General features: G+C 49.6%; 1 protein-coding gene across 1 annotated transcript; it reads left to right on the top strand.

The window, feature by feature from the left end:
• Positions 1 to 6,724: 6,724 nt before the first annotated feature.
• LOC142382755 (uncharacterized) lies at positions 6,725 to 11,615 on the top strand. Its single transcript, XM_075468874.1, has 4 exons — positions 6,725 to 7,282; positions 8,175 to 8,558; positions 9,948 to 10,172; positions 10,442 to 11,615. The coding sequence occupies exons 2-4, from the start codon at positions 8,223 to 8,225 to the stop codon at positions 10,652 to 10,654; spliced, it is 774 nt and encodes a 257-aa protein (XP_075324989.1). The 5' UTR covers positions 6,725 to 7,282; positions 8,175 to 8,222; the 3' UTR covers positions 10,655 to 11,615.
• Positions 11,616 to 16,831: the final 5,216 nt, after the last annotated feature.

Genomic DNA, 16,831 nt, shown 5'->3' with positions numbered 1-16,831 from the left:
GTACTTAGCTTCACACTCCTCCCTGATTGGTCGGTACTTAGCTTCACACTGCTCCCTGATTGGTCGGTACTTAGCTTCACACTCCTCCCTGATTGGTCGGTACTTAGCTTCACACTCCTCCCTGATTGGTCGGTACTTAGCTTCACACTGCTCCCTGATTGGTCGATACTTAGCTTCACACTGCTCCCTGATTGGTCGGTACTTAGCTTCACACTGCTCCCTGATTGGTCGGTACCTGCTCCTGGAAGCTCAGGGCCTGATGGACGTCTCGGGGGAAGCCGTCCACAATGAACCCTACGACCCCCGGCTGACCAATCAGCTGCTGCCTCAGCTCAGGAACAACATCCTCCTAAAAACAGAGTTTTATATATGTTTATAGCTGTTTACATACGAAAGGGTCCGGTTCTGGTTCAGAGTCCGGTTCTGGTTCTGGGTCAGAGTCCAGTTCTGGGTCAGGTTCTGTTTCTGGGTGAGAGTCTGTTTCTGGGTCCGGTTCTGGTTCTTACCTGTGGGCCCGGCTCTCTGTGACTCATCATTTGTGAAATAATCTCCCACTTCCTGCAGCTGGAGCTGAGGATCCGCCTCCTGAGCAGCTCGTCCAATGAGACGCTTCGTAGCCCGAACAGGTGACTGAGTCTCGCCGTCTGACGTCCTTTACCGCTCCCTGGCCCACCTGGAGAAAAAGCACGATGTTACCAGGGGGAAAAGCTCCGTGTCACCAGGGGGAAAAGCTCCGCGTCACCAGGGGGAAAAGCTCCGCGTCACCTGGGGGAAAAGCTCCGCGTCACCTGGGGGAAAAGCTGCGCGTCACCTGGGGGAAAAGCTCCGCGTCACCTGGGGGAAAAGCTCCGCGTCACCAGGGGGAAAAGCTCCGCGTCACCAGGGGGAAAAGCTCCGCGTCACCTGGGGGAAAAGCTCCGCGTCACCTGGGGGAAAAGGTCCGCGTGAGATGAATCGAAATTAGGCAAATACCGGAGACAGCAGTAAACATCAAAAAAAGCGGTGAGGGGGGTTCTAAAACATTGCAGACGACTCAGAAAAGAGGCTTAATGTTGAAAATACCGCAGTTCCCCTTTAAATAAATACTTAACTTTAGGTCAGAACAGGCATGGCATGACGGGCAGGTGACAAACATGGCTGGCAGGGAAGACAAGCAAAGAACCAACAAACTGAGAGGGGAGGCAGGAAACTAAATAGGGAGTGATTGGGGACTGGGTGCAGCTGGAGGGGAATGGCACAGGTGCAGTGAGTGAACCTAATGAACAGAGCGCAGGGAAACTAAAACATGGCTAACCTAAAAACTAAACATGGACTGAAACTCAAAACCGTGACCTAAAACATGAAAGTAAAAACATAAGTCCATGGCCGTGACACCTTGTTACCTGGACAGTTTCAGGCTGTTGTTGGTGAACATGAGCTTAAAAACATCCTCAGTTTTTCCTCAGTTTTTCTCCTGAAAACATCTCCAACCACCTGCCTAAAAGTCTGAGTTAGACCGGTTTGACCTTCTTTTTTTCAGATTCTCTCACCGAGGATGAAGATGACCAGGGGGCGTGGCCTCAGGAGCGGGAGGACGCTGAGCTCCTGTCGGAGGCCAGAATTCTCCGCCATGTCGGAGTCGGAATCGATGGAGAGCTGAGAGCCGAGAGCAGGAGGCGGAGCTGTGGGGGGTAACAGGAAGTAACTTTGAATTCAGAGCGGTGCCCTCTGATTGGTCGGCTTCAGCATGTGATCTCAGCTACTTATCTTTCTGTTCATTCACACTTTGTCTGTTACTAATGAAGAGGTTCTAAATGTGAGGTTCTGTTACCATTCTCTGGCAACAATGTTTTGATGATTGATTTGACCTCTACGGACCCTTTAGAAAAGATTTAGCCCTCCATGCAAAACATTGTTGCCAGAGGATGGTCACAGAACCTCACATTATGACCCGACTATCTGAAATCAGGAGTTCAGAAAGGACTTTTCTACCAAACACTCACCATCTTTGCTGAGGATCTTTGCATGTTCAGCTGTCACCTCTGTGGGGGCTGATCCAGGAGGTGTGGGCGGAGCTGGGGGGAGGACTCTGGGTTCAACTGGGGGCATCAGGGCGGAGGGGACAGAAGATGTAAACCCAACGGGGGGCATCAGGGGGGAGGGGACAGAAGATGTAAACCCAACGGGGGGCATCAGGGGGGAGGGGACAGAAGATGTAAACCCAACGGGGGGCATCAGGGGGGAGGGGACAGAAGATGTAAACCCAACGGGGGGCATCAGGGTGGAGGGGACAGAAGATTTAAACCCAACGGGGGGCATCAGGGGGGAGGGGACAGAAGATGTAAACCCAACGGGGGGCATCAGGGGGGAAGGGACAGAAGATGTAAACCCAACGGGGGGCATCAGGGGGGAGGGGACAGAAGATGTAAACCCAACGGGGGGCATCAGGGGGGAGGGGACAGAAGATTTAAACCCAACGGGGGGCAGTTGGGGTCCAGAATGAACCGGTGAGGGCAGAGGGGATGGTGCTGGGGGTACTGTTGGAGGAGTTACGGGGGTCCGGAGGGTTTGGGAAGGTGTGGGCTCCCGCTGGTTCCCCCCCAGGTGGATGAAGGTGTCCCAGGTGAGGGTCCCAGGACCGCCCCTCAGCCGGGTGCGGGTCAGGCAGCTCTGCAGGAAGCCGACGGGGTCGTCAGGACGATGAAACAGGAGACCTGTCGACAGACTCTGAGCCACACAGATCACGTCAGCCGATAAACAGCCCATCTGTTGTTACCATGGTAACTGACCACCATCACACTCATTACATACTGCATCACTTCCTGTTCACCTCACATGTGGAACCACTGCCTCCTCCTGCTTCCATCTGCTCAGGTGTGTCTCTACTTTAGTTGATCCTATTGGCCGCCCAACAGAGCCGGATCTCAGGTTGGGTTCATGATTGTTCAAAGGAGGCATAGCCCTAAACACGAGCCCGTTGTTCACCATCGACCTGTCCACGCTTCTAATAGATTTTCCCCACTCAGCGACACACCCGCTGAGGACAAAACCCTGGTAACTGGCAGCTCTATAGTCAGAAACGTGGCATTAGAGACACCAGCGGCCATAGTCAAATGCATTCCAGGGCCCAGAGCGGGCGACATAGAATCCTAGTTAACTCCTTAACGCCTGAATTTATATAGCTGTATAAAAAAAATGTTTTGTGTGTGTTTTAGCCTTTAAGTAGATGGTAAATAATGCTGAGATTATTAATTTCACTTTTGCACAAAAAATAAATAGAAACTTTGGTATGTTGCTTATTTGCGACACCAGGCATAATGTTCAATAATAAGATAACAACAACAACAGTAATATAACAGTGAAAAAACAATGTTTTTTTATTCACCCAAATAAGTCCGTCACTTTGCGGCCGTAGTGAATATGGACTAACCGGCTTTGGGGGAATAAAGATGCTATCTCAGCTGGTTGATTGAGTCAAACGGTTTGTAGCATATATGCAACAATAGGAGTTAAGGGGTTAAAACTGCTGGCTAAGGATAAACGTAAATACGGTAAAATAGTTATTCACGTCGGCGTTAATGACACCCGGTTACACCAATCGGAGGTCACTAAAATTAATGTTGCATCGGTGTGTGATTTAGCCAAAACAATGTGGGACTCCGTAGTTTTGCCAAATCTGACACACGTCGTCCTTCAATCGCTGGTTGTCTTGATGGTGTCCATTCTATATTAGACTATTGTACTTTCTCAAAGTGTTCACACACTTGACTCTCTTGTTGACAGCACTATAGTTTCAATGCGTACAGCACTGGACAATGTTGCCCCTCTGAAAAGGAAGGTAATCAGTCAGAAGAGGCTGGCTCCTTGGTATAATTCACAGCTGCGTGCTTTAAAGCAGACTGCAAGAAAGCTGGAGAGACAGTGGCGTTCCTCTAATTTAGAAGAGTCTCAGTTAGTCTGGAAAGATAGTTTAACAATGTATAAGAAAGCCCTTCGTAAAGCTAGAACTGCTTATTATTCATCATTGATAGAAGAGAATAAGAATAATCCCAGGTTTCTTTTCAGCACTGTAGCCAGTCTGACTAAGAGTCCGAGCTCTGCTGAGCCAGTTATTCCTTTAACTCTCAGCAGTGATGATTTCATGAGCTTCTTTATTAATAAAATTGTATCTATCAGAGAGAAGATTGATGGAGTCCTTCCCACTATTATCAGTGATGTATCATCAAGTACAGCAGCTTTAGAAGTATCTTTAGAACCTGATTTATATTTAGACGGCTTCTGCCCAGTTGATCTCTCTGAACTAACAACAGCAATAGTCTCTTCTAAACCATCAACTTGTGTTTTAGACCCAATCCCAACCAGACTGTTCAAGGAGGTTTTCCCATTAATTGATCCATATTGGATTTGATCAATCTGTCTTTGTTGACAGGAAATGTACCTCAGACTTTTAAGGTTGCTGTAATTAAACCTTTACTTAGAAAAACCTACTCTTGACTCAGAAGTGTTGGCTCATTATAGACCTATATCCAATCTCCCTTTTATGTCTAAAGTTCTTGAAAAAATAGTTGCAGCTCAGCTTTGTGATCATTTACACAGAAATAATCTGTTTGAAGAGTTTCAGTCAGGATTCAGAGTGCATCATAGCACAGAAACTGCACTGCTGAAAGTTACCAATGATCTCCTCTTAGCCTCTGATAGCGGACTTGTGTCTGTGCTTGTCCTGTTGGATCTCAGTGCTGCATTTGATACGGTCGATCACAGTATCTTATTACACAGACTTGAACATGTTATTGGGATTAAAGGAACTGCATTAGGCTGGTTTAAGTCATATTTATCTGATAGATTTCAGTTTGTTCTTGTAAACGAAGAATCTTCCTCACACACCAGAGTAAGTCATGGAGTTCCCCAGGGTTTTGTGCTTGGACCGATTCTTTTCACTTTATACATGCTTCCATTAAGTAACATTATTAGACAGCATGGCATAAATTTCCATTGCTATGCTGATGATACTCAGCTGTACTTATCTATAAAACCAGATGAACCCAATAGGTTGGTCAGACTACAAGCATGTCTTAAAGACATAAAGACCTGGATGAATCAGAACTGTCTGCTTCTAAATTCAGACAAACTGAAGTCGTTATCTTTGGACCTGAGCGTTTCAGGGAGAAACTATCTGGTTCTATAGTTACTCTAGATGATATTTCCTTGGCTTCTAGACTTTTTCATTTAACAAGATATTTAAGATGTATTGTCTTTAAACAAGTCCCTATATCTGGCTGAAATGGTGCTTGTTAGGTAGTTGTGTCTGATATTAAGTGTAATGAGATATTTTGACTAGAAATGAGACAAATATACTTGTTAAGACTTTGATTTTTTCCAGTGTGTTAGATTCAGAATAGAATTTAAGATTCTTCTCCTCACATATAAAGGTCCATCATATCTTATCTCATCATATCGTACTTCACTGCTCCGATGCTTCTATTTTGGGCTCAGCAGAAACAAAACTATTGATCTAAAATCAGTAAAACTTAAATCTACAGAATTCTTTCTCACCTCCAGCAGTTGTCCGACGCGATGGCGAGACAGGTACTCCTTCATCTCTCTGCCACTCATCCTCGTCTTCTTCACTTCTCCGACAGGATCCTGAAAAATCTATCTATCTATCTATCTATCTTTCTATCTATCTATCTATCTATCTATCTATCTATCTATCTATCTATCTATCTATCTATCTATCTATCTATCTATCTATCTATCTATCCATGAGAAAATGACATAAAGCTGGTTACTATTTGGAATTACATTCAGCTGCTGCTGGTGGTTCAAATATCCTTACTGTGCTCAACAGCTTCTGCCTCATATGAGATCAGCTCTTTTAATGACTTCTGTTTAGGATTTCAGCCTGTGAGCTTTTACCAGATATGTAGAAATCTGTATCATCTATCCTCACAGTGGTGATGTCTGATTGTTTGATGATTGACAGCAGCATCAGGTGGCGGCAGCTGTTGCTATGGTAACGTCTGTTTTGAGCCAGGAGCTCACAGTGTGACATCATCACAGTGACACCTGGTGCTGTGTGAGGCCTCGTTCAAACGGCTGGTTTGTTGAATGGTGGTTAAACTGGTTTGTTACTGCTAACCCCTAACCCTAACCTAGGATTACCCTTACCCCTAACCTAGGATTACCCTAACCCTAACCCTAACCTAGGGTTACCCTTACCCCTAACCCTAACCTAGGGTTACCCTTACCCCAACCCTAACCTAGGGTTATCCTTACCCCTAACCCTAACCTAGGGTTACCCTTACCCCAACCCTAACCTGGGGTTACCCTTACCCTAACCCTAACCTAGGGTTATCCTTACCCCTAACCCTAACCTAGGGTTACCCTTACCCCAACCCTAACCTAGGGTTACCCTTACCCCAACCCTAACATAGGGTTACCCTAACCCCTAACCCTAACCTAGGATTACCCTAACCCCCAACCCTAACCTAGGATTACCCTAACCCCCAACCCTAACCTAGGGTTATCCGTACCCCTAACCCTAACCTAGGGTTACCCTAACCCTAACCCTAACCTAGGGTTACCCTAACCCCTAACCCTAACCTAGGGTTACCCTAACCCCTAACCCTAACCTAGGGTTACCCTTACCCCTAACCCTAACCTAGGGTTACCCTTACCCCTAACCCTAACCTAGGGTTACCCTAACCCCTAACCCTCTAACCCTCTAACCCATGTGTGTTTGCACATTTTGATTCAGAACAGCAGATTTCTTGATAAAAGTTGCTGGTGAACGGTCCCAAACTTTCAATGTGCCGAGTGATTAGAGGCCCACAGATGAAAGGAGCAGGAATGTGTGTGTGTGCTCGTCTGTGTGTGTGTGCACGTCTGTGTGTGTGCACGTCTGTGTGTGTGTGTGTGCATCTGTGTGTGTGCATCTGTGTGTGTGTGCACGTCTGTGTGTGTGTGCACGTCTGTGTGTGTGTGCACGTCTGTGTGTGCAGGATTTGGAAGCCTCTCTTTGGTTTCCGTAGAAACCGTGATGTAAGCTGGGGGGACCCCTCGTTCATTGTGTCGGTGTTACTGAGCGTCGGTGGGCAGATTTCAGCTGATGGAGGAACGAGGCAACGCAGAGGTCGAGAAACGGGAGAAAACAGAAGAAAAGGAGGAAGAGGAGGAAGAGGAGGAAGAGGAGCGTGAGCCCGGAGGACGAAACGTTGGAGGAACTTTGATCGTTCAGAGTCTTATTCTCTGTAAAACTAAGTTTCTGTGGAAGGAGGTTTGATCCTCAGCTCTGCTCTGAACTGTAAGTCAAACTTAAAATGTAAATGTACATTTTTTTAAAAGTTTTTAAAAAAGTTTGTGCAGGTTTGTGTTGTTGCTTGTTGTTGTTCCCTCTGACGGCCACCAGGGGGATCCAAAGGTCAGTGATGCATTCATGTGTGCGGCTCTTTGTTCTGTAAATGTGATGCTGCTGACCTACTTCTGCTCACTGGAAGCACAGCTGAGGGGCTTCTCTTTGTGGAGACCCCCAACCAGAACCAGAACACTTCTGTAAAGTTACATTTAAAGTATTTCAGTTCAATAAATCTTTATTAATCCCTGAAGGTAAATTACATCCCTGCAGAATTAATTATTATCAAAGATCACCTGGTACAGATAACAAAATAAAACCAGCTGACAAGCATGCAGAAACCTTCAGAGGTCTCCATCAGTGGGTTGGGATGTTGTTTCTGTAGCTTAGCAACAGGTTAGCTGATGATGTCACACACAGCGTCAGCAGGTAGCTCAGGTGAAATCTCTCAGCAGACAACATGGACAGAAGCTCACAGCCAGCAGTTCAACATCTGGGCTGCAGAGACTCCAGGTCCAAGATTACAGCATCTGTTGTTAACCAGCTCTGTGATCCTCCTCCTTTCCTGTTACCGCTCTGTCTGCAGTCTCTGTCTGCCCGGATAGTCTTACAGCTGAGCAGAGAGCTGTTAGAGCTGTTCCTGCAGCCAGGTCCAGGATTACAGCATCTGTTGTTAACCAGCTCTGTGATCCTCCTCCTTTCCTGTTAGCGCTCTGTCTGCAGTCTCTGTCTGCCCGGATAGTCTTAAAGCTGTCAGAGCTGGTCCTGCAGCCAGGTTAGGGTTCGTGATTCAGATGTGATCCAGGTGTGATTGAGGGATTTACCTGTCTATCTGTGTCTTCAGTGTGTCCAGGTGTAGCCTCCTGATGACATCACCGTCCTCAGCACCATCATGGCTGACCTAAACCCGTGCGGTTCGTCCTCCCTTTCCTCACCCGGTCCCCCCATTAAGAGGCTCGGGGGGGAAGAACCCAAACACCCTCCAACCTCTCCACAAAATGCCCATTACAGACCGGAACCCAATGCCCGGGGTCGTAGTAACACCAGCCCGGTACCCCTCAGTTCAGTTTCCACCTCACCCCTCAGGACCCTCCAGACTCTCGGAGGCCACATCATGTCTGCAGATGGTTCCGGTCCTGAAGGCAGATCTGGATCCAGAAGACCCAGGGGTCTGAGCCTCGGCACCGCCCTGAGGTCCAGGACCAGAACCCCCACCTCAAAGAACAAGGTAACCTTCAGCTGCAGGTGTAGACCTTGGCTGTGTTCGAAACCGCCTACTTCTCCTACTACTCCTACTAACTTTAACTTTTTTAAGTTCCCGGATGCATACTAGATTCTCCTAAATGTTGGGTATGCATCATGAAGTTACTACTCATACTCAAACTACCCAAGATGCAACGTAACGTGACGTCGCCGATCGTCATTTCCTGTCAAAACGGCAGTTTCAAGCTAGCTACAACGAGGGTAGGTTCACTTCCTGTTTTCAAAACAACAGCACGTAATGGCTTTCCCTATGATAAAAGGCAACGGGTATTTTATTTTGTGAAAATAACCGGAAGTGCGTTGCTCACTGCGGCTAGCTTTAGTAGCGCCGAATTCGTGGGAACAAAATTGTAAACAGACGGTATTTTGTCAGGTTTTCAACACGTTGGGGCTCTAAACGACTACTTTCTCACCTGAAAATGTTTCATATGTTGCTAAAGTTTACAGAGTTTAGAGCTTAAGAGAAATCAGCTTCAGGCCGGCTGATTTAGGCTCGGGCAGGAGCGAAATGCATTGTGGGTAAACGCTCTGAATACTGTCTGATCGATGAGTATGCAGTATGAAGTATGGAAGTATGTAGTATGCAGTATGCAGTATGGAAGTATGTAGTATGTAGTATGCAGTATGTAGTATGCAGTATGTAGTGTGTTGCATGCAGTATGTAGTATGCAGTATGTAGTATGTAGTATGTAGTATGTAAGTATGCAGTATGTAGTATGTAAGTATGCAGTACGCAGTATGTAGTATGCAGTATGCAGTATGCAGTATACAGTATGTAGTATGCAGTATGTAGTATGTAGTAGGTAGTATGTAAGTATGCAGTATGTAGTATGCAGTATGTAGTATGTAGTAGGTAGTATGTAAGTATGCAGTATGTAGTATGTAAGTATGCAGTATGGAAGTATGTAGTATGTAGTATGCAGTATGTAGTATGCAGTATGTAGTGTGTTGCATGCAGTATGTAGTATGCAGTATGTAGTATGTAGTATGTAGTATGTAAGTATGCAGTATGTAGTATGTAAGTATGCAGTACGCAGTATGCAGTATGCAGTATGCAGTATGCAGTATGTAGTATGCAGTATACAGTATGTATGTAAGTATGCAGTACGCAGTATGTAGTATGTAGCAGGCGGTTTCGAACACAGCCCCTGTGGTAGTGTCTGAGGCTCTGTGATGCATCCTGGGAAACCGTCCTTCTGTCCACTTCCTGTTGCCACGGCACTTTAACCCCCCCCCCCCCCCCCCCCCCCCACGCTGTGACAGTTTCACAGATACAGACGGAGGGCAGATCCTCCTTCAGGGCTCTTTGAACCTGCCGTTCGAGGCTCTAATGACCCACCTGTTGTCCCTGTAGCTCCACGGCAGCCAGAAGGAGGAACCGGAGGAACCGGAGGAACCGGAGGAACCGGAGGCCCTGCTGGACCTGATTCTGGAGTCTCAGTGTCAGAGGCTGGAGGACCAGAGAGCCAGCCTCAGCCTGCTGCCTGACCCGGGACAGGCTGCCTTCTGCGGGGCCTGCAGTCCGGATCAGACCCCGGTGCCAAGTCTGGACTTCTACTACATGCTCATTCACTACCAGGTACCTGCTCACCGACCGGCTCCAGAACCTAAAACCCAGAACCCAAACCTGACCTAGAGGGTGGAGTCTGCGGTAATATGTTTCCACTCTGCAGTCTGGTACGGGTCGGTTCAGTCCGGTACCCACCCGTACCATTCTGACAGTGGAAACGAGGCTTTAGAGTACCTGCGCAGGTGCAGAGGGCGCCTGGACTCTTAGAGTCCAAAAAGAAAAGGTAGAAACAGGTGGGCCAGGAGACTCCTCCTCCTCACGGGTTTTTCTGTCTTCAGTCCGACAGGATGGAGGATCAGAGGTGTTTCCTTCCTGATCTGGATGATGTGGCCTGTCTGGATCCTGAGGGTCAGGAGGACTTCTTCAGCCTGGTCCAGAGGGTCCAGTCCAGGAGGATGGATGAGCAGAGAGCCGCGATGCTGCTGAGACACGGCGAGGACAAACAGGACTCAGAACCAGCTGGCCCCGCCCCCCATCATCATCACAACTGATAGAACCAGCTGGCCCCGCCCCCATCATCATCACAACTGATAGAACCAGCTGGCCCCGCCCCCATCATCATCACAACTGATAGAACCAGCTGGCCCCGCCCCCCATCATCACCACTTATAGAACAAGCTGGCCCCGCCTCCATAATCATCACCACTGATAGAACAAGCTGGCCCCGCCCCCATCATCATCACAACTGATAGAACCAGCTGGCCCCGCCCCCGATCATCATCACCACTGATAGAACAAGCTGGCCCCGCCCCCATCATCATCACCACTGATAGAACCAGCTGGCCCCGCCCCCCATCATCATCACCACTGATGGAACAGGCTGGCCCCGCCCCCCATCATCATCACCACTGATAGAACCAGCTGGCCCCGCCCCCCATCATCATCACCACTGATGGAACAGGCTGGCCCCGCCCCCCATCATCATCACCACTGATAGAACAAGCTGGCCCCGCATCCATCATCATCACCACTGATAGAACAAGCTGGCCCCGCCCCCATCATCATCACCACTGATAGAACAAGCTAGCCCCGCCCCCCATCATCATCACCACTGATAGAACAAGCTAGCCCCGCCCCCCATCATCATCACCACTGATAGAACAAGCTGGCCCCGCCCCCCATCATCATCACCACTGATAGAACAAGCTGGCCCCACCCCCCATCATCATCACCACTGATAGAACCAGCTGGCCCCGCCCCCCATCATCATCACCACTGATGGAACAGGCTGGCCCCGCCCCCCATCATCATCACCACTGATAGAACCAGCTGGCCCCGCCTCCCATCATCATCACCACTGATGGAACAGGCTGGCCCCGCCCCCCATCATCATCACCACTGATAGAACAAGCTGGCCCCGCATCCATCATCATCACCACTGATAGAACAAGCTGGCCCCGCCCCCCATCATCATCAACACTGATGGAAAAAGCTGGCCCCGCCCCCCATCATCATCACCACTTATAGAACAAGCTGGCCCCACCCCCATCATCATCACCACTGATGGAACAAGCTGGCCCCGCCCCCCATCATCATCACCACTGATGGAAAAAGCTGGCCCCACCCCCCATCATCATCACCACTTATAGAACAAGCTGGCCCCACCCCCATCATCATCACCACTGATAGAACAAGCTGGCCCCACCCCCCATCATCATCACCACTGATAGAACAAGCTAGCCCCGCCCCCCATCATCATCACCACTTATAGAACAAGCTGGCCCCGCCCCCATCATCATCACCACTGATAGAATAAGCTGGCCCCACCCCCCATCATCATCACCACTGATAGAACAAGCTGGCCCCACCCCCCATCATCATCACCACTGATAGAACAAGCTGGCCCCGCCCCCATCATCATCACCACTTATAGAACAAGCTGGCCCCGCCCCCATCATCATCACCACTGATAGAACAAGCTGGCCCCACCCCCCATCATCATCACCACTGATAGAACAAGCTAGCCCCACCCCCCATCATCATCACCACTGATAGAACAAGCTGGCCCCGCCCCCATCATCATCACCACTGATAGAATAAGCTGGCCCCGCCCCCCATCATCATCACCACTTATAGAACAAGCTGGCCCCACCCCCCATCATCATCACCACTTATAGAACAAGCTGGCCCCGCCCCCATCATCATCACCACTGATAAAACAAGCTGGCCCCGCCCCCATCATCATCACCACTGATAGAACAAGCTGGCCCCGCCCCCATCATCATCACCACTGATAGAACAAGCTGGCCCCGCCCCCATCATCATCACCACTGATGGAACAAGCTGGCCCCGCCCCCATCATCATCACCACTGATAGAACAAGCTGGCCCCGCCCCCCATCATCATCACCACTGATAGAAGAATATGGCCCCGCCCCCATCATCATCACCACTAATAGAACAAGCTGGCCCCGCCCCCATCATCATCACCACTGATAGAACAAGCTGGCCCCGCCCCCCATCATCATCATCACTGATGGAACAAGCTGGCCCCGCCCCCATCATCATCACCACTGATAGAACCAGCTGGCCCCGCCCCCCATCATCATCACCACTGATGGAACAGGCTGGCCCCGCCCCCATCATCATCACCACTGATAGAACAAGCTGGCCCCGCATCCATCATCATCACCACTGATAGAACAAGCTGGCCCCGCCCCCCATCATCATCAACACTGATGGAAAAAGCTGGCCCCGCCCCCATCATCATCACCACTGATGGAACAAGCTGGCCCCGCCCCCCATCATCATCACCACTGATGGAAAAAGCTGGCCCCACCCCCCATCATCATCACCACTTATAGAACAAGCTGGCCCCACCCCCCATCATCATCACCACTGATAGAACAAGCTGGCCCCGCCCCCATCATCATCACCACTGATAGAACAAGCTGGCCCCGCCCCCATCATCATCACCACTGATAGAACAAGCTGGCCCCACCCCCCATCATCATCACCACTGATAGAACAAGCTAGCCCCACCCCCCATCATCATCACCACTGATAGAACAAGCTGGCCCCGCCCCCATCATCATCACCACTGATAGAATAAGCTGGCCCCGCCCCCCATCATCATCACCACTTATAGAACAAGCTGGCCCCACCCCCCATCATCATCACCACTGATAAAACAAGCTGGCCCCGCCCCCATCATCATCACCACTGATAGAACAAGCTGGCCCCGCCCCCATCATCATCACCACTGATGGAACAAGCTGGCCCCGCCCCCATCATCATCACCACTGATAGAACAAGCTGGCCCCGCCCCCCATCATCATCACCACTGATAGAAGAATATGGCCCCGCCCCCATCATCATCACCACTGATAGAACAAGCTGGCCCCACCCCCCATCATCATCACCACTTATAGAACAAGCTGGCCCCGCCCCCCATCATCATCATCACTGATGGAACAAGCTGGCCCCGCCCCCATCATCATCACCACTGATGGAACAAGCTGGCCCCACCCCCCATCATCATCACCACTGATAGAACAAGCTGGCCCCGCCCCCATCATCATCACCACTTATAGAACAAGCTGGCCCCGCCCCCATCATCATCACCACTTATAGAACAAGCTGGCCCCACCCCCCATCATCATCACCACTTATAGAACAAGCTGGCCCCACCCCCCATCATCATCATCACTGATGGAACAAGCTGGCCCCGCCCCCCATCATCATCATCACTGATGGAACAAGCTGGCCCCACCCCCCATCATCATCACCACTTATAGAACAAGCTGGCCCCACCCCCCATCATCATCACCACTTATAGAACAAGCTGGCCCCACCCCCCATCATCATCACCACTGATGGAACAAGCTGGCCCCACCCCCCATCATCATCACCACTTATAGAACAAGCTGGCCCCGCCCCCCATCATCATCACCACTGATAGAACAAGCTGGCCCCGCCCCCCATCATCATCACCACTTATAGAACAAGCTGGCCCCGCCCCCCATCATCATCACCACTGATGGAACAAGCTGGCCCCACCCCCCATCATCATCACCACTGATGGAACAAGCTGGCCCCACCCCCCATCATCATCATCACTGATGGAACAAGCTGGCCCCGCCCCCCATCATCATCACCACTGATGGAACAAGCTGGCCCCACCCCCCATCATCATCACCACTTATAGAACAAGCTGGCCCCGCCCCCCATCATCATCACCACTGATAGAACAAGCTGGCCCCGCCCCCCATCATCATCACCACTTATAGAACAAGCTGGCCCCGCCCCCCATCATCATCACCACTGATGGAACAAGCTGGCCCCGCCCCCATCATCATCACTACTGATGGAACAAGCTGGCCCCACCCCCCATCATCATCACCACTTATAGAACAAGCTGGCCCCACCCCCCATCATCATCATCACTGATGGAACAAGCTGGCCCCGCCCCCCATCATCATCACCACTGATGGAACAAGCTGGCCCCACCCCCCATCATCATCACCACTTATAGAACAAGCTGGCCCCACCCCCCATCATCATCACCACTTATAGAACAAGCTGGCCCCGCCCCCCATCATCATCACCACTGATGGAAAAAGCTGGCCCCACCCCCATCATCACCACTGATGGAACAAGCTGGCCCCGCCCCCCATCATCATCATCACTGATGGAACAAGCTGGCCCCACCCCCCATCATCATCACCACTTATAGAACAAGCTGGCCCCACCCCCCATCATCATCACCACTTATAGAACAAGCTGGCCCCGCCCCCCATCATCATCACCACTGATGGAACAAGCTGGCCCCGCCCCCATCATCATCACTACTGATGGAACAAGCTGGCCCCACCCCCCATCATCATCACCACTTATAGAACAAGCTGGCCCCACCCCCCATCATCATCATCACTGATGGAACAAGCTGGCCCCGCCCCCCATCATCATCACCACTGATGGAACAAGCTGGCCCCGCCCCCCATCATCATCATCACTGATGGAACAAGCTGGCCCCGCCCCCCATCATCATCATCACTGATAGAACAAGCTGGCCCCACCCCCCATCATCATCATCACTGATGGAACAAGCTGGCCCCGCCCCCCATCATCATCACCACTTATAGAACAAGCTGGCCCCGCCCCCCATCATCATCACCACTTATAGAACAAGCTGGCCCCACCCCCCATCATCATCACCACTTATAGAACAAGCTGGCCCCACCCCCCATCATCACCACTGATGGAACAAGCTGGCCCCGCCCCCCATCATCATCATCACTGATGGAACAAGCTGGCCCCGCCCCCCATCATCATCACCACTGATGGAACAAGCTGGCCCCACCCCCCATCATCATCACCACTGATAGAACAAGCTGGCCCCACCCCCCATCATCATCATCACTGATGGAACAAGCTGGCCCCGCCCCCCATCATCACCACTGATGCTTCCTGTTAGCTGCGTGAGCTAACGGCTAAACGCTTCCTCCGAACCTCAGCGGCAGAACCGGACCTCAGCAGAACCGGACCTCAGCGGCACCGGACCTCAGCAGAACCGGACCTCAGCGGCAGAACCGGACCTCAGCAGAACCGGACCTCAGCAGCAGAACCGGACCTCAGCGGCAGAACAGGACCTCAGCAGAACCGGACCTCAGCAGCAGAACCGGACCTCAGCAGCAGAACCGGACCTCAGAGAGTCTGATGTGTCTGAGAAACTCTTGTTTAACAGTTTCCTCTGAAATAAACTCACAGCATTAATATAAAGAATATACTACAAAGTCTTTGAATTTTAATAAATAATTCATTCCTTCCACTGATCAATCGATCCATCAGGACAAAAAACAAGTCCAATGTCCAATATTTTTCCAACTGGCAAGCAAATAATACAGATCCAACTTTTCTTTGTTTTTCTGCTTCTCCTGCTCTGGTAAAAACCCACAGGCCCAATCCATCCTGGTCCCATACCAGTCCCCATATTTATAGGAAATGGACCCAGAGTTCTTCCTGTCTAATTTAAAACAAAGAAACAAAAAACAAACAAGTATTAACCCACAAATAAACTGTAAATAACCCCCAAAATGTAAAGTAAACCAAGAAAAATTTGAACAAAATTCAAAGTAATGAAGATGAGGAATAAATAGCTCATTATTTAATTTTTTTTTTGTGTAAATGTGTACATAACGTCAAAAAAAGCCAGCCAAGGGGAGCACAAGGATACGAATAATAATAAGCGAATAACAGTCACAAAACTCCTGCAAAAAGAAAACTATTGAACAAACTGACATACGTGCCAAGGAGTCTCGTGTAAAAAAAATCGAATAAAACAAAGATTTAGGACAACAGTTCGTCCATAATCCCAAGTTGGGAACAAGCCCATGTTGTTGTTTTCTCTTTATGATTAGTTGAAGGTTTAATTCAATAAAAAAAAAAAACATAGAAATTTGGTTTTCTTTTAATAAAACTTTGCATTTGTGTATGTGAAATTTAGGTTTGATAATGAATAAATGAATAAAGAAAAGCTTCGGATTAATTTAGCCACTGAGGTGAAACCCAAACAGGAACATGTTCCCAGTACAACTGGAAGCTTCTGATATTTTTAAGTCAACAAAATGACACAAATGTTGCCAGAAACCTTTCCAATGAGGACACATGAGTGATGGCCTCAGGGCAAAGGTCACAGAAGGTACAGTTCACATTAATGCTGGAGTTGAA

This window comes from Odontesthes bonariensis, chromosome 6, assembly GCF_027942865.1.
Source record: "Odontesthes bonariensis isolate fOdoBon6 chromosome 6, fOdoBon6.hap1, whole genome shotgun sequence".
NCBI lineage: Eukaryota > Metazoa > Chordata > Actinopteri > Atheriniformes > Atherinopsidae > Odontesthes > Odontesthes bonariensis.
Note: the sequence above shows the minus strand (reverse complement) of the source record. Positions and strands in the feature narration are given on the sequence as shown.